Source organism: Morus notabilis, unplaced genomic scaffold (assembly GCF_000414095.1).
Source record: "Morus notabilis unplaced genomic scaffold, ASM41409v2 Scaffold155, whole genome shotgun sequence".
NCBI classification, from domain to species: domain Eukaryota; kingdom Viridiplantae; phylum Streptophyta; class Magnoliopsida; order Rosales; family Moraceae; genus Morus; species Morus notabilis.
This window is the reverse complement of record NW_010361021.1, coordinates 32,266-50,191: the sequence shown is the minus strand read 5'-3', so window position 1 is coordinate 50,191 and position 17,926 is coordinate 32,266. Positions and strand designations below refer to the sequence as shown.

The following is a 17,926-nucleotide window of genomic DNA, read 5'->3' as shown; positions in this document are numbered from 1 at the left end:
ATGACCCAAATTGTTGGTGGAAAGACGAAATTGCCCGCTTGAACTCTTCTTTTATTCTTTTTTGTTTTTGTTTTTTTCCACTCCCAATATTAGAAAAAAAGCTCACACTCAATCTTAATGGAGCTTTTCCTCTGAGAAATCAGTTGATAGACGATGAACACACCTTTCCATCCTCGGAGAAGCTCAATTGTCGATTCCGTAGCAGAGAAATCTCGTTATCTGGCAAATTGATCGAAACCCTCAACTTCGGTCTCTTGAACTTCTGTTGATTGGAAAGATTATCCAAATTATTATTGTTGTTGTTACTACTCATCGAATTCGGATGCAAAGGAGATTGCTTCAAAAAAATTCGGACGATCGTTGAGAGGCTTGGCTCGCATAAGAATAAAAGAAGAGTTCAAGCGGGCAATTTCATCTTTCCACCAATAATTTGGCTCACGTGGGTGGTCACGTGCATTGAGCCGTTAGCTTTTGGACGGATCTTGACGGAAAGTACTAGATTGCACATGTTTTAAAAGGTTAGGGGTCAATTTTTCAAAAAAAAAAGTTGAGAACCAAACTGTCACTTACTAAATAAGTTAAGAACCATTTGTGCCAATAACTTTTTTTTTAATAAACTGATATGCACCGATAAAGAGGCCGTATGAGAAAAACTCTTTAAAAACAAGTGGTGAAAGAGGCATATTGCTTTCTGTTCCGCATTTGACATGGGAAATAGGCACCTTTTTGTATGAGAGGGCTTTGTGGTTTAAGATGAATTACTTTTATCGCTTTGCCTCATATTGACATGGTTTATCTAACAATAGGCGTGTCAAATAAGGTATTATTATGTGAGATTTTTTTTCAGTTTGCCTCCCTATAATATGGTCAGTTTTTGATCGTTACATCCGGTTAAAATCATATCAGATTGAAAAAAATATGTAGAATATACAGTTTTTAATACAGATCTGACAACTGAAAAATAAAAGACTACTAATATTTTTTTTTCCTTAATCTTACCGGAAAAACTTTCTTATTATATTATGCGACAAATATGATGTCTACTTTAAATGCTTGCAAAAGAGATGAATAATAATACGTTAGATTAATGATTCTCATGTCCAAGTAACGTCCAAATTAAGATGGTAGGAAATCTGGGTAAGATCTTATCTTACTTTTTTTTTTTGAAGGTGTATCTTGTCTTAAAATTTAATAATAACAAGAAAATCTAGGGAAGAAAAGAAAGGAAGGAGGTGTAGTAAAAGTCCAAAGAAGAAAAAGAAAGAAAGTAGTACTAATACTATGTGCATTAAATCACAATTATACCCTTCATTATGTTTTTTTTAGATCAACTATTTCTCTCATTTTTTAATTCATTTTTTCGATTTAATGTTTGTTTCTACTTATTTTTTTTTTACTAGATACTTATTTTAAAGGAATATGCTTTGCATGTCTCTTTATTTCTAAAAATAAAAAATTTAATTAGACAAGTAATCCATCCTTCTTTTTTTCCTTTTTTTCATCCTCCTTACCAAACATACATAGCAAAACACAAGAAATCTATCGTAAACGACAAAACGCAATGCAACTCAAATAGTCAAATTTATTCCTCAACCACAATCACACAACCAAATTTTTTTTCGCATAAACCACTTTTAGATTGAAAAACACCCGACAAATCAATCTATTTAGCACCCGCTGATCCCCTGAGCTTGGCGATGACAACTTTAGAATACTCGGTGAGCGTCCCAATGTCAGGGAAAACACCACTCACAGCAGGGTCGTGAATGAACTTCTCGGCCCATTGGGCCAACTGGGGTGTCGTTTCTGGGTCAATCAGCTTGAGCCCAGCTATTGTCTCCGTGACCTTGATCCAGCCCAACATGCCCCCAAATGCAATGTCAAGGTACCCAATGTGGTCCCCACCAAAGAAAGGCTTTCCTTTGCTTGATTCACCAAAGGCTTTCTCCAAGAGTGATATTCCCGTTATGACCTGCTCCACAGCCGCTTTCTTTCCTGCCTCGTCTTGTACCACCGCAATGCTTCTCAAGGATGGGAAAAACTTTACTTACAAGGAAATGATAATTAAGTGAATGTTTAGTTCATAAATTTATAATTATAATTTAAAATTATTCTTAATTTATGTATTTTTTTTTAAAAAAATATTATAATAAATTATGAATCATGATTTAAATTATGATACGTCACTAATTAAACTTAAGATTTGTTCATCATCAATTAGGCTATAAGTTTAAAAATAAGGCTTACTTTTACCGACACTCTGATCTTTTGTCGTTTGTTTCAATGAAAAGTGCAGATCTTGCTCAAGACTAGCATTGTGACGACTTATTTTGGAGAATTTCTACGGTACAAATTATCTTAGAAAATTGTTGTTTGAACGGTTGGTTTAATTTTTTTAACTGTTTTACGTTAAAAATTTGCAACACACCACATATAATTACTCTTACCAATAGTTCATACCATAAAAATAAATCTAAAAACTAAAATAGCTCGATATTGACAATGAAACTTTAAAAATTTATTTTGTTTTTTTTTGTTTTTTTTAACATGTAACACTTCACAAGACCATCTATTTATTTATTCATTTATTTACTTTTATTTTTTTGGAACTATCAACAAATCTCTATTATATTCCATTATTCCGAACTGAAAGAATCCATCTAGAGTATAAAACAACAACAAAATCATTCTAGAAGCACAACAGTGGCGAAGCCATTTTTTTTCAGGAGGGCAGAAATTAAACCAAATTGTTTTTACTAAAACAATAAACGACTATATTAATCGAGTTTAGTTCACTTTGAAGCATATGATTCACAAAATTATTCATCTATATAAAATTTAAATCAGTGAAATTAACGAAATAATTACGAAAGAAAGATATAACAAACAAGCATCAGCAAAAAAAAAAAAAAAAAGAAAAGCAGAACAAGCAAGAATAATGCATTACCTTCTCATCAATGTAGGCAGCCCAGAAGCGAGCAATGGCTCGGCCATAAGGATCAGAAGGGAGAATGGCGTGACCGGAAGAGGACCAAACCTCATCGATGTACTCGACAATGATGAGAGATTCACAGATGGATTTCCCAGAATGAAGGAGAACTGGGATTTTCTTGTGGACCGGGTTCGACTTGAGAAGAAGCTCGCTCTTGTTCCCAAACGTCTCTTCATGAAACACGTACTGCAAGTTCTTGATGTTCAGAGCCACCCGAGCCCTCAGCACAAAGGGGCTCTGCCATGCTCCGATAAGAGCCAAATCACTCTCAGCCATAGTTTAGTTTAGTTTAGTTAGGCCACAAAAATGGGAGCTTTTTCTTCTTTTTTTTTTTATAGGACTGCTTTTTGTGAGTAATAAATAATGATTAATATTGTGGAGAGAAGAAAGATGAGCCGAAAATAAATAGGCCAAAGGCAATGCGGGTGTGTTTGACCAGTAAACGTGTGCCTGTGGAAAATATGGCCGGTGGTGAACAAGACACGTACGAGATACAGTTGGTGGGTGGAAGTATTGGGGAGCGGATAGAAAACGTGGAAGATTGATAGATAGGAGGTAGGTCGGTTTTTATTTAAGTGGCAGCTAATTTTGAGAGGAAAATAAAATAAAATAAAATAAAATAAGAAGTGAAACTTTATGGAGTAAATCTTTTTCTTGTATTTGTGAAAATTGTGTATTTATTATTAATTTTTTAACGTTTATATTTGTAATAAAAATAGTTACGTATAATTATAAATTTTTAATACGAATTTAAAAGGTTTAACTATTAAGAAATTAATTTTAACGATAAATACGCCATTTTCACCGGTGGAGCAATATGATTCGTGCGATTGTGTGGGCTTAAAATTATTGTCCCGTACAAGAAAGGATATTTGAAGAGTTGGGTCTGCTCCACTTACATACATACATACATAAGTAGTCAAAGGGTTAATGGCACGAGTCATTTTCTTTTATTCTACCAAACAAAGACATTTTTCTTTGACTATTTTGTATAAGAGTGTGATTGTAAAAATATACTAGATTGTTTTTTTTTTGTCCTTTTTTCCTTTTCTTCTGCCAAAAAAGAAAATCGTCCTTCCACCTTTTTTATTTCCTTCGCTTGATATTTTACTTTTGCTTCCTTAATATTTTCATCCCTACTATCAAACATAGTTAGAAGTTTAACCATTTTCTCCTTTTTTTTTTTTTTTTTTCAGCTTTATGTATCTTCCTTATTTTTTAATGGAATCTCTTCTCTTTCTCTCTCTATGAAGAAGCAGCTTCATAGATGGATGCATATGGCCCATATCCATTTCTTTTGATATTTTACTTTTCATTTCTTTATATTTTTCAACCCCCTGCCGGGTTTATTCATTTCCCCTCCTTTTTTTTCTTTTTTGTTTTGTTTTGTTTTATGTATCCATTTCTCTCTCTCTCAAAAGAAAGAAGCTTCATAGAATCACATGGCCCATATCTATCTTCTTCATATTTCTATAGAATTTAGAAATTATATAGCTTTTTTTCTCCTTTTTCTATACTATATATCCGGTTGATATTCATATAAGAAAGAGCGAAGATGGGAGAAAAAGGATTCAGATAAAAAAAGCAAAAACATTAAAAAATTAAATTGCACCAGCCGAGAATCGAACCCGGCTGTACCGTGACAGGGTACTATTCTACTATTAAACTAGTGGTGCCTTTTGCTTTGACTTTTACTCAATTTAAGTGAGGTTGAATTAATGAGTTTAAAATTATGATTTTAATTTTAAAAATTTAATTTGTTTTGAAAAAAATACTGTAATAAAATTAAAAATTATAATCTTAAATTAAATAAAATTATTGAAACAAACGTCACATTAATAATAAAAATTTAGGCAATACATAAACATAATCACCACCAAGTTTCTTGTATTAATAATTCTTTATTATAATCTAAATTCTGCATATTTTCTGTTGCCCTACGGTTTTATGATTATTTTAACCACACGGCGTGCTTCTTATCATGCACGTAATTGAACAGCATTTCAACATGTCGTGTAAGAAACGTAGCCAAAATATTCTTAATTTTAGAGCAACCCCACAACAAAATTTTTCGGCATTCGACAACTTGCCTTTCCAACTTATAATTTTATCAATTTACCCCTAAATTGTTTAAATTTGTGGCAATGTAAACTGTTGCACATTACAATAATTTAGAAAGGCTTTAATTTTGACCGCTGCCTTAGTTTCTGGTGTTTGCTCTATTAGTGTTGTTCTTGCAAAGCTTTTTTCGTCGTGTTTGAAGTTAGTTTTGTTTTTATTTTTTATGTTTTTTAAGAAAAAAAATGAAAACAGAAGAGAAATGGCGTTTAACACAATTAAAAATAAAAAACGGAAATGAAAACTATTTTTTAGTTTAGTGTAAAATATGAGAAAAATGAAAAAATGACTTTTAGTTGTTTTTTATTTTTTGTTTATGTTTTTTTTTTCTCTCTCGATCACAGAGAGAGAGACATTAATGGATTTTTTATACTGAAAATAATCTTTTGATAAAACTACGAAACACATTTTTAAAAATAATTTCTATCTGAGATTGAAAATATTTTCATTTTCATTTTCATTTTCATACAAAAAATAAAATATTTTTGAACGAGTTCTAAACGCACCATTTATCTCTTCTTTTTTGTCTGCTGCCTTTGGGTAGGTGGCTCCTTGTTTTCTTCTGCCTCTTGGCTTACAATGAAAGGCAAAAGAATTTTAGAAAGTCCAGCAGATAAAGGGCCTGTTTAGTTTGCTGATTCAAGTTGAGATGTGACTTTATGTGAGAGCTTTTAACTGTAACAAAAAAGTTAGATGTGACTGTTTCTGAGAGCTTTTTACTGTAGCAAAACTCAAATTCTGAACTCGAATCGGTAAAATGAATGGGGCAAAATAGTTTACAAGACGTTTGGTTCATGGATTAGAATCATGAGATTAGAACCATTTTCGATTTATGTGTATTTTTTGTGAGAGAAAATATTATAGCGAACAATGAACCATGATTCAAATCATGGTATGAATCCCCTTACCAAATGTACAAACAAGCCCTTAACTATATATGCATATGCTACAACCTGAATTCAGTCCAACTTTACGTTCATGATTTAGAGGACGTTTAGTTTATGTATTCAGAATCATGATTCAGAACCATTCTCGTTTTACGTGTATTTTTTATGAGAGAAAATACTGTAAAGAACCATGAATCATAATTCAGAATCAGGGACGAATATAAGAAACAAACGTCTCCTTAGGCATTAATGCTATGATTCGATGCTTTATAGTACCTACCTAGTTTGAGTGTTTTTTTTTTTTTTTTGTTTTTGGCTAGTAATTTGAGTTCATTTTATTATCCTTTATACTTGGAACTTTTTAGTAGTTTGTTCAACTACCTACGACCTTTTGGTTCTTTAGTAACAGAAGCAACGTGGGGATTAGAATTGATTTGGTAAAACGACAAAGTATGATTCGATGCTTTATAGAACCTACCTAGTGGATACTTTAAGTGAATCAACAAAGCCGAACCAGAATAATCATGACACGTAGATCATACAGCCCAAAGGAACATACAAAGATCTAACGATTGGTCTCAATTCAAAAGGAAGTCCTTTAACTCATGCTTATAAATGGAAGAGGGAGAAGGAAATGAGGACTTTTTTTCCATATCAAGATACCAATATTCTGTCAAGTTGACGTTCGTTAGTTTGAATTATGTTGATTTAAATTAAAAATTTAAATAATATAGTTTAAACAGTAGCTCGAATTGGTGTTTAGATGTGCAATTAAACTTTTATTCTGAACAAAAAATAAAATTTAAATCAGTATTTAAATGAGTCATGAGAAATGTAATTTGAACTCATCTTGGGTTTTTTTTTCCACCCTAATTGCTAATAAATTTTCCAAGGTTGAAAATGATATTTGTTTTTGGAAGCGTGATAAATTTTTTTTCATAAAATAAAACTTGTCCAAAAACATATTAAAGAAAATAAAAAAATGAATTAAATATAATTCTTTACAATAACTAATTAGTAGGATAAAAAAGAGAAAAAAATGTGGCAAATTAATACTATCTATGAATAGTAAATGTCTATATCCGTTAAAGTTACTATACAAGTTAGTTAAAATTATTATTCATGTCAGAATCTTAATGTAAAAATAATAATCATAAATAATAAGTACTGTGTAAATAGTAATCGTGAATAGTATTAAAAAATTCTTTATTTTAAATACATTTATAAGATTAATGAAACTCTCTCTAATTTTTTCCTCTAAAGTTTTTCTTTTTAATTTTACATTTTCTTAGTTTTCATAATACATACTATTTTTTTTTTTTTTTGGGCTACGATACCATACTGGATTATAAATACAAGTCCTTAGCATCGAAAGGGGGCCATCACGCTTTAGCACAACATCAATCTGATTAGAAAAAAGAAAAAGGTAACCTCAAAAGCGGAGTGGAGAAAACTGTGTGAATGGGTTATTGTGGAAGAATAGTTTGAAAAGTAGAACTGAAAAGGGGGCTTAAACTCTATTTTAGACAGTTCAGTTTAAGTTAAATTAGACATTCAGTTTAAACAAATAGTATTACCAAACGCTTTTTTTTTACTTTACAGCTGCTCAAAATGAGCTGAACTGGGTTGAAACGGTGAACCAAACACCGTTTCAACCCATGCTAAGTTTTGTAGTTGATTTGCTAATGAAAAAAAGGGTTTAAAATTTTCTTGTTGAGATATCAACAGTGGAATTAACAAAATGATTAATTCGGAAATATTTGGTAGATCAGAAATTTGATACGGGATGTTTTAAATTTTGAGGATCAAAATTCATTTATTGTGTCCAGTTATGTTATATAGTAGTGAATATTGGGTCATTAAGAGACAATATATATTTAAGATAAGTATGGTGGAAATGCGTATGTTAAGACGTATGAGTGGTCGTACGAGAATAGATCGCATAAGGAATGAAGTTATTCGTAGTAAAGTAGGTATAACACTAATAGAAGATAAAGTTCGCGAAAACCGTTTGAGATAGTACGAGCATGTCCAACGTAAACCGTTAGAAGCATCAATTCGTATTTGAGAGGACATTCTTATACCTAATACTAGGAGAGGGAGAGATAGACCGAGAATTACGTGAACCGAAGTAGTAAGGAAATACATTCTAAATCTAGATCTTCAAGAAAATTTAATTTCAAACAGATTTACGTGAAAAAGTAAAATTTATATAACTGATCTCAATTAACCAATTAATTTAGGATTAAGGCTTGTTGTTGTTATTAAAGATATGAAATTGAACTGCATGTCATTATGTTTAAAAGAAATATATATATATATATATATTTTTTTGGTTTTAGGAAAAACGTAGTTAGGTACTAACAACCTGTTCTTAGTTTTCAACCGAGGCCTTGATTCTCGACAATAAGAACAATTTCATATGAAATTACATGTCGTCTCTTGATTACAGAAGAAAACAACGTTTGGTTTTCTAACAGTATGACGTTCCGTATATAAAAGAACTCGTCGTTGATGAAAATTGAACGACTTGTCGAATTTATATGACATCCGTAACAGAAAATTTGTATTATAAAAGGAACAATAAAAATACCGGACAAAATTTGTGACGAATTTCTACCACAGAAAAACTCGAGAATTGCATATCCAAGCAACTCCTGGAACCGTTTAGGTAGGCAAAGCTTCTTCTTCTTAGGAAAAACTCCACAATGTTTTCAGGAGTTCTTCCAATAATTTGAAGAGTTTCTACTATCAGAAAATTGGAAGAAAGCCTACGTAAGAGAGAGTGGTAAAAATGTCAATGCCAAAAACAAAAAATTATTTGGTCAACAAAACAAATATAAGTCATATTATCTGCTGTTGCTCAAGGCCCGTTTAGTTCATATATTTAAGTTAGTGATTCTGATTCATTGACGGGAACTTTATGATAAAACCATTAGTAAGAAATTTTTGAATCAAATTCTTTGTAAGAGAAAAACATTGTAACAAAATCAAAATCATGGGTTAAATACATTTGTTAAACGACCCTCAAAGTTTTCCCTATGTGATGGGTGTATTGCTCTCAGCCTTTCTACTGCCTAACAAACATGGCTTGTCCTTTTGGTGGTATTGCTCTTAGAAAACCTTGTCTTTGAGATGTCCTATTATGCGCCTTTAAGATGCAGTCCTTTTTGGGCTCCGCCTTATCTACCCTTCCACAAAAAAATGAAGAAAACTGGTAGCCAGAGAGTAAGATGGCAAATGGTGGTCACCTGGGCAATAGCAGATTAGAAGTTAGAACCCATAACCTGGTTAGTTTAACTTGAGGCTCATGTTGGCATTTTTCGACTCGATAACAGTTTGAAACGACACTCCATTACTGATCCCATAAGTGTCTTGTGATTTCATAAAAAAAGCAAGTTCACCATTTTCATGATCATTACTAATTATACAACAACATATCATCGAACACTTGTTACAGGGAGAATACTTGCGTAAGATGGATATTATTACTATATGAACCAAATAATAGAATACAATGTTGAAACAGAAATTACCATGAGTTTTGAGTACATTGGATGATTGTGTCTTGGGGACCAATGCAGGCTACTTCGCCCGAAAAATCACAATGACTATAGAGGGGAATTCCAATAGTGGAACAGATAAATCCATCTAGGTGCCTTTGTTCTTAGTCCTTTCCACAAGACAATTTTCTATTACTTCATCACAAAGTTCAAGAGTAATCTCCATGTTCCCTTCTTTATAGTTCATGTCAACAAAAATGTCGTATATTTCTCTCTCTGCAACCAAACCTTGTCTCCTCATTTCTTCAAATACTTCCCTTGCTTCCACAATTTTTTTTCTTTTGTAAAAGCCCTTTATTAGTGCATTGTATGAACTTGCCGTAAGAGCAAATCCTTTCCCAACCATTTCTCTGCGCAAAAACTCTGCCTCTTTCATATTCCTTGCCTTACAATGCCCCCTTATTAAAATGTTATAGGTATTGTCATCAGGGCTCACTCCTGTTGAACACATTTCCCGATAAATCTCAGTTGCGGTACGCATGTTATTTCTGATGGAGTACTGCTTCATCAGAGAATTATAGGTTGTGGCATTAGGCATTATACCCTTTTCCAACATCCATTTAAGTAGCTTATTACCATCTTCAAGCATTCCTGACATGCAAAAGCCATTCATCAGCACATTGAATGTAACAACTGTAGGTTGAAGTCCACCATCCAGCATCTCCTGCAAGAGCCTGTAAGCTTTAGGCATCTTTCCCGTCTTGCAATATGCGTCCATGAGAGTGGTATATGTAAAAGTATCAGGATGCGGTCCAGCCACCTTCATTTCTTCCATCAATTTCTCTGCCTCTATGATATTTCCTAATTTACAAAGACCATTAACAATTGTGTTGTAAGTGCAGACATTCAGTTGAAGACCCTTCAAGCACATTTCTTGAAGGAGTTCATTTGCGGTGTCTACCTCTCCTTGTTTACAAAGACCATCAGCCAGCGCCGTGTACGTGACAATATTTGGTGTAAGTCCCATTTGAACCATGTCATTGTGAATCGAAAAGGCCTTTTTAACCTCACCTGACTTGCAATAACCATCAATTAATGCTGTATAAGTAACTTCATCCGGTTCCAACCCTTTTGTAACCATTTCACCGAAGAGCTTATCAGCTTCAGCCATCTTTCCAGCCTGACAAAACCCATGTATGATAGTAGTATATGTTATAAAATCAGGATCTATTTTCCTTCTCTGCATCTCATCAAACAGCCAACAAGCAGCTGAAACATTGCCCAACTTACAGAAACCGTCTATTAGGGTAGTGTAGACCACATTATCAGGAATTACTCCCTGGGTCGTCATCTCTCTCAAGACCTTCTCAGCTTCAAAGAGTTTTCCAGTCTTGCACAACAGAAATACTATGCTGCTATATGTATATGCGTTTGGCTTTAGTCTTTTTACTTTCATCTCTTCTATGAGCTTTAACACCTTCTGTAGGTCACCGACATGACAATATCTGCTAATTATAGTACTATAACTTACAACATCAGGTATACAGCCTCTCAATTCCATTTGCACGAGAAGATGGTGGGCTTCTTTTATTTTGTCTATTTCACAAAGAGAATGGATAATGACATTATACGATGCAGTGTTCCAGCGAACACCCACTTCAGGATATTCATTGAAAATCTTTATTGCCATCTGAATTCCACCAAGACTCCTCGCTAGACGAGCAAGAAATAAATTACAAGAATCAACCGAGATAACCAGTCCATAATTTAACAATTTGTTGAACAGGTTTCTTGCTTCATTGAGAAGCCCAGATTCAACAAGGACTTGGAAAAAAATATCAAAGACGTAGGGATCTGAACCCCAGTCCTTGTATGTGTATATCAACCGCTCCAAAAAATGAGTGAACGAAATACTGATGTCCAAATTCAGCTTTTTCCAAAAATCAAGAATAAGCCTATGTGCCATTTTAAGATCCTTTGATGCAGTGGCAATTTGAACAACAATGCATCGAGCCTCCAAGTTGGGTTCTCTACGAATGCATGCCCAATCAAAAAAATCCAAAACCAACTCATAATCGTTCCTAATATTCATGAGAGTCCAAATAAGATGGTCAGACCTGAACTTAGATTCATACGGCTTCATGATACGGCGCAGAGGCTCAGAGCGACGCAACTTAATTGTGGTTGTGATATGATGAACAAATTCGGCATCCTTGATGGTAGGCTTCTTAGGCGAATAATCAGGAAAAGGCCTGGTATTTGTCGAGCTTGCTGAGAGTACTTGGCTCAAGTTTCTTCCCAAGAAGAAGAATGGGGAGCAGTTTGAACCAAAACTTAAGCAAGGATGATGAGAGATGATCCGCAAACAACGGACTGAGAAGATGGTAAGCCTCTTCATATCTGTGAGAGGCATCCATCAACGGAATTTTCAAGATTGCTTTTTCTGCGAGGCAGTGACTCTCCTCCATTTATTTAAGCTCAGAAGTTTTCTCATTAGTCCATCACCTGTCAAAATATAAGTTTTTTAAATCCACACATTTTTTTGACATAATAAGCCGACATAATTGTCGAAAACTATCAGTTATGATCAATTACTATGCCAAAGAAACTATCTTCCACCCTTTTTCTTTGGGAACCAAAGCAATAAGTTTGTTAAGCCAAGACTACAACAACATAAATCTGTACTCTGCCCACTACCAAAATCAATCTAACGCATCTGAAAACAATCCATCAGACCCATTAGCTCAAATAAAACTACAAAAAAAAAAAAGCATATACGGCACTTTGCTAGTTCTATCAGGCATTACATCAAACATTTCCTTGGCAACTATGAACACAAGAATTCAATTGTTCACTACCACATATGCGTCCCGATTAAACTTGTGCAGAGGCAAAACATTATTTTGCATTGAAAAGGTGAACAAATATAACACAAAATCTCCAGACAAGAATTTCAAAGTGGCGTAATCAAAGGAAACAAAGCCCATTCTAATAAAGGGGAAAATCATCAACCGGTCAACAAAAAAGACAGCACAAGCGGTAGTGTAGTTACCTTGTGAACTGATCGGTGATAAAAGAAGAGTTGAAAAGTTTCAAACTTTTCAAGAATTTGCCGAAGAAGGCGATGTTGTTGAATGATTATGAATACTTCAGCGAGGGATGACTAATTGGCTAGTACGGTAATTTTAATAGGCGAGCAGCAGTCTGTGTGCTATAGGTTATATTGGGCCGGGCTAGCCTATTTGTGGCCTTCAATTCAGCCCAAAACCTTTTCATGTGGCCCAAGTTTTGAGTTAATTAGGTCCCATTTGCATTCACGCCTGATTTCACTTTTGTGCCCTGAAACTACGTTATTTGTCCCATTTTTTGCCCTTAAAAACTTTGAAACATTGTAAATCACACCCTTAAACTATACAACTTGTCTGATTTTGCCGCTTTCTGTCAAGATTTAACAGTTTTAATGATAAAAAGACTAAAATGGGACAAGCTTTCTAATTTGAGCTCAAAATGAAACATGTTGCATAATTTAGAGGCCAAAAGTGAAATTTACCTTTTTTAACCATTTGCATTAAAAAGACAATTCTGCTACTGGGACGTGGTGTAGCCGAGCATACATGTAGCTCGTCGTATTTCGTGAGGATTTTCCAGAAATTAAATTGAAGATAAAAAAATAAGTATGAAGGGCTTAAAGAAAAGACAAATAAATAAGCATATAACTTTTTTTTTTAGTAAATTTGATATCTATTTTTCCTGTAATTTCTATAAAAACCGTCACTTCCATGTGATAAAAAAAGATAATTTCGCATTTTTGTTTAGACCACTTTTTATTTACCGTTTGGTTCATGGATTAGAACCATGAGATTAAAATTATTTTTTATTTACGTGTATTTTTTGTGAGAAAAAATATTGTAGCGAACTATGAACCATAATTCGAATCAGAGAACGAATCCTCCAACCAAATGGTACTTTTTTTTTAACTGGTAGCACCCGTTGAGATTGAGAGGGTCCAAGGCTTGAACCTTGAATCTTTCCTTTGTGAGAGTCTAAAGAGTAACCCACAACTACTCCATTCAACTCTTGGGGGCACTTTTTATTTACTTACACTATGTTTGATAGAAGAAAGATAGATGGAGAGAGATGGAGAAAGAGCTCCAATTAGGGAGAGGAGAGTGAAGGATTACTTCTTTAAAAAATTTAGTATGATCCACTATTAAAGGTTTAAAAAAACTTAGTATGAATTGATAAAGAGGGTACTATAATAATCAAACAAATATTAATTTATTCATTTTTAATTCTTTTTCTCTATTGCCAAACAACATAAAAAATTACTATAATCCTCCGACGCTTCAAGTTTTATCAATCCCTCCTACTAAACATAGCCTAAAATTGAAATTTCCAAATTCTATTAAGAGGTACATTTGAATACCAACTACCTAAGAGTAATATTTTCTTTAACTCACACTGAAGTCAATCTAGAACTCAAGTTTGAGGATCTTGTGTAGTGGATTGGATCGTGTCTTGTGAAGCATTAGTAAGCTTATAAGGTCGAATCAACCATCAATTAAAGGAATCTGTCCAAGTAGCGAAAAGGAGATTCATATATTACCATTCGATCGACTTAACAAAGCGTGAGGTCAATGAGCAAGTAAATGTGCCCCAAAATGAAATTTAACAAATTAACATAATGTTATCTCACCTCTATGGGTTATATGTATAACATAACCCTTTTGTCTGCTAAATCTAGAGCGCCTTTATTAATAATAATAATAATAATAATAATAATAATAATAATAATAATAATAATAATAATTGATATAAGTATTTTCAGTGGCCTACTATAGACGTTATAACATAAAATTGAAAGACATAATTTATCTAACAAGGGAAAAAAAATGAAAGGGAAGATTTTAAAGACGTATGATGCAGCGGAATGGATAAAAATAGATTTTATATGTCTAATTTGAACGGAAGATGGAACTTAAAAATCTAAAATCTACTTAAAAAAATCTCACAAGGAGAACGCTCGAATTGAAGAGAAAACACTGAAAACTATAGTATGCAATTATCGATATTACAATAGCTGAAGGACTATTTATATTCCACTTGCAAAACCATTATGAAATAACTACTAACCCAAACAACAAATTAATAACAAAATAAGTTTAAATAAAGCTAAAATTAACGACTAATATATCTAAAACCTCCTACATCAACATGAGGAGAAACTCAATACATGGGAAAATTGCATATTAAGATTCACGTGTTCATGTTATAAAGTTGTAGCAATAAAAGAGATATCGTCAAGTCTGTTTGTTAACAATTAATTAGACGTTTGGTTCACATATTTAAAACTAAGATTTATAATCATTCTCAATTTACGTGTGTTTTTTGTGAGAAAAAATACTGTAACGAATCACGAACTGTGATTCGAACCATTACACAATTTTCATATCAAACACTATAAATGTTAAAGTCTCTTTATCAGAATGTATAAGAAAATCTTATACAGTGAGATGGATTGATTTATATATGTGATACGAATTTTACTTTTTTTATTCTGCGATGATGATGATGAAGAGAAAAACATAAAGAACAATTATACTTTTTTTAAGTAACGTTTATAAGAACAATCATATGAATTTGTTACATTTTTTTTTAAAGCAACAATCACACTCATCTTTGGGCCTGTTTTTAAGGCGCATTGGTGGTTGGTGCGCATTCATCAAAATAATTTGATGGGCCTTCGCTACAAAAAACTGAGGCTGTCCTTGTTTCAGGGATGCAGAAATTAGACGTGTGTGTATCTCTTCTTTTAACACACAAAAAAAAGGTACGGTGCTTTCATGAGCACTTTTTACGTTGTCACGTGACAACCCGCTTCTCCTCTTTTTTTTTTTTTTTATTTCTCCCATTTTTTTTTTTTTTTTATTTCTCCCATTTTTTTTTTTTTTTTATTTCTCCCATTTTTTTTTTTTTTTTACTTCTCACAATTTTTTTTTTCTTTTTATTATTTTTATGTTTTTTTTAATTTGTTAATGTCTTTTACAGCTTAATTTTTTAGAGTATGTCTTTAAAAATATATATTTTTCTCACTTTATTTCTATAGAAATAATTTATTTCACATGTGTTTTAATTTAATTTTAAAATTGCTCTCTTTAAATGTGTACTCACTTTAACTGTTTTTTAGTATATATATCATTTTACAAAATGCGCTCATTTTTTTATAACTTCTACCAAATGGACATTAGTATATTCTGGTATATTTTTTAGTTGATTAACACCTACTTCAATTACATCACGCATATACCGTAAGACAAAAAAGTCACATTCGTTGATCCTCTCTTGTGTCAGAATGCGCTAAAAATTAATAAAATATTTCAGTATACCATTTAAATATCCCCTAAGTTTGAGTAATTTTGTTAACAAGAATTATGAATACTTATAATGTGGACGTGAAAATCTTGTTAACCCATCACTATGCGTTCAAACTCACTCATTGTGTTGGCCTTCCAATCACGTAACACACTAATAAATTATAAAACAATATCAACTGATTAAAAGAAATAATATAACTCAGTTGCTCTTAATGTAATAAAGAATACTAAACTTTCAGAGAAATTAATTTTCTAAAGTCGCGGATCCAACCATAATTAGGGAGAAATTAGAGCCAACATCCAAACCGTCGTCTAATATTCTAACCTAATTGAACTAAACTTAACCGTTGCCTAATAGCGGCCGGAATGTCGACGAAGAGAGCGCGTGACGACAATTTGCGGCAAAATGTTGACGGAGAGAGCACGTTGGGTGGCGGCAGAAGTTGGTGACGGTGAAAATGAAAGAGAGAGGGGCGACAAAGGTTGCCGAAGGAGATGCGACAGGCGCGCGACTGGGACGACTTTGATTGAAGGCGAGAGGGCGGCAAACGCTCGCAATGGGACGATGGGAATGAGAGAGGCATGAGAGAATATGGTTTGTGAAATATGAGAGGGGGTAATGTTAAAAATCAAAATTTAGACTTCACGTCTAGGTTAGACGATGGTTTTTTTATAAAACCGTCATCTAAATATTAAACATAGACGACAATTTTTAATAAAGCAATCGTCTAATTTGCGATCCACATTTTCTAAAAATATAAATATACACGTGGAAAGTAAATAGGCAGCACTCTCGGGTGGACCTTTACCCAGGTCGGCTATTGAAAGAATAGTCTTTATATTCTTCTTTTCAAAGAAAAAAAAAGTCCATAATTTTTCAAGTGAGAATGAAGTCCCACATAGAATATAAATGAAAATGATTTTAAATAAATTCCTTTATATAATTAGCAATGATTACTTTTCATAATCTCACACTTTTAGAGATTATAACAATTAAAGTTAATGAAAAAGATTATTTTGACCTTTCAATAAATTTTCAAACGTGATAAAAATATCATTGATGGACGATTATGAGTTAACTCATTTTTATTATTTACGACTTAATTCAGCACTATGTTGTAATATACAAATTTTCTATTAAATCAAATTTCAACAAAACCTCATTATAATCTAATCATACATCTTATAAAACAATATATATAAATATATATTTACATCATACAACACGTAAATCCAACACACATCTTTAATGTAAAAACTTCTAAATTAAACAAAAATCCAATTTCACACAATGAGAAGTTTTGAATTTATAATTTGTTAACTTGAAAAGTAAATCGATGAAAAAGAAAGCACATTGATTTAAAGTCTTCAAAATTGGTCTTGGACTCCTTTGATTTCCTATTAAGAAACTTATCGAAATCGTCCAAACCTCATTTGTTTGAAATACTAAAGAGAAAGATTTGGCGGATCAAATCTCTGATAAGGTTTTCAGTCGGAGAAATCTAAACTGTAAATAGAGAGATTTAGGAGAGAAGATGAAATTAGACAAAGAGATTTAGAAGAGAAGATGAAATTAGACAGAGAGAGTCAAGAGAGAAGATAGAGATTTAGGTGGAAGAAATGATTGAGCTTCTTTAGGGCTTTTAATTTTTACAATAAAAAAAAAACGAGGGTTTTTTTTTTTTTTTTCGAAAGATTATGGAATCAAATTTTCTGCATTGCTTTTTATTTCCCAAAACAATGTTATTTTCCGCCGTCACTTTCTACTTTTCTACATATACCTACATAAATATTATATACATTTATATATCTCCTCTCTACAGAGGTAAATTTCAGACGACAATATTTCGAAATACGTCATCCAAATACCGCCATGGATCCTTCTGGCCAGCTGGCTTCTGTAACGATAAACTTGTAGTTTTGTGCGTGTGTGATGTTTTAACTTTTAAGCATCTATCTAACAGAATAATAAAGGTTAAAACCAATAAAAGCTAGCCAACCTAACACCGAAAGAAGGTTTTTGAAAAAAAAAAAAAAAAAAATCATAAAACA

The 17,926-nt window shown here is 32.7% G+C and overlaps 2 protein-coding genes across 2 annotated transcripts; both read right to left on the bottom strand.

Moving 5' to 3' along the window:
• Positions 1-1,461: 1,461 nt before the first annotated feature.
• LOC21403922 (glutathione S-transferase U17) lies at positions 1,462-3,375 on the bottom strand. Its single transcript, XM_010098007.2, has 2 exons — positions 2,948-3,375; positions 1,462-2,041 (listed from the first exon to the last, which is right to left on the bottom strand). Exons 1-2 carry the CDS (start codon positions 3,266-3,268, stop codon positions 1,664-1,666), a joined length of 699 nt encoding a protein of 232 aa, XP_010096309.1. The 5' UTR covers positions 3,269-3,375; the 3' UTR covers positions 1,462-1,663.
• A 5,624-nt stretch (positions 3,376-8,999) lies between these two features.
• LOC21403921 (pentatricopeptide repeat-containing protein At1g05670, mitochondrial) lies at positions 9,000-11,964 on the bottom strand. The gene is made up of 2 exons (XM_010098006.2): positions 9,534-11,964; positions 9,000-9,248 (listed from the first exon to the last, which is right to left on the bottom strand). The coding sequence occupies exon 1, from the start codon at positions 11,911-11,913 to the stop codon at positions 9,649-9,651; it is 2,265 nt and encodes a 754-aa protein (XP_010096308.2). The 5' UTR covers positions 11,914-11,964; the 3' UTR covers positions 9,000-9,248; positions 9,534-9,648.
• Positions 11,965-17,926: the final 5,962 nt, after the last annotated feature.

Excerpts from the sequence above, each read along its gene's own strand:
- LOC21403922 (XM_010098007.2), bottom strand. The coding sequence starts at position 3,268 with ATGGCTGAGAGTGATTTGGCTCTTATCGGAGCATGGCAGAGCCCCTTT. Across the intron at positions 2,042-2,947 it reads CTGCCTACATTGATGAGAAG|TTTTTCCCATCCTTGAGAAG; the intron begins GTAATGCATTAT and ends TTGTAAGTAAAG.
- LOC21403921 (XM_010098006.2), bottom strand. The coding sequence starts at position 11,913 with ATGCCTCTCACAGATATGAAGAGGCTTACCATCTTCTCAGTCCGTTGT.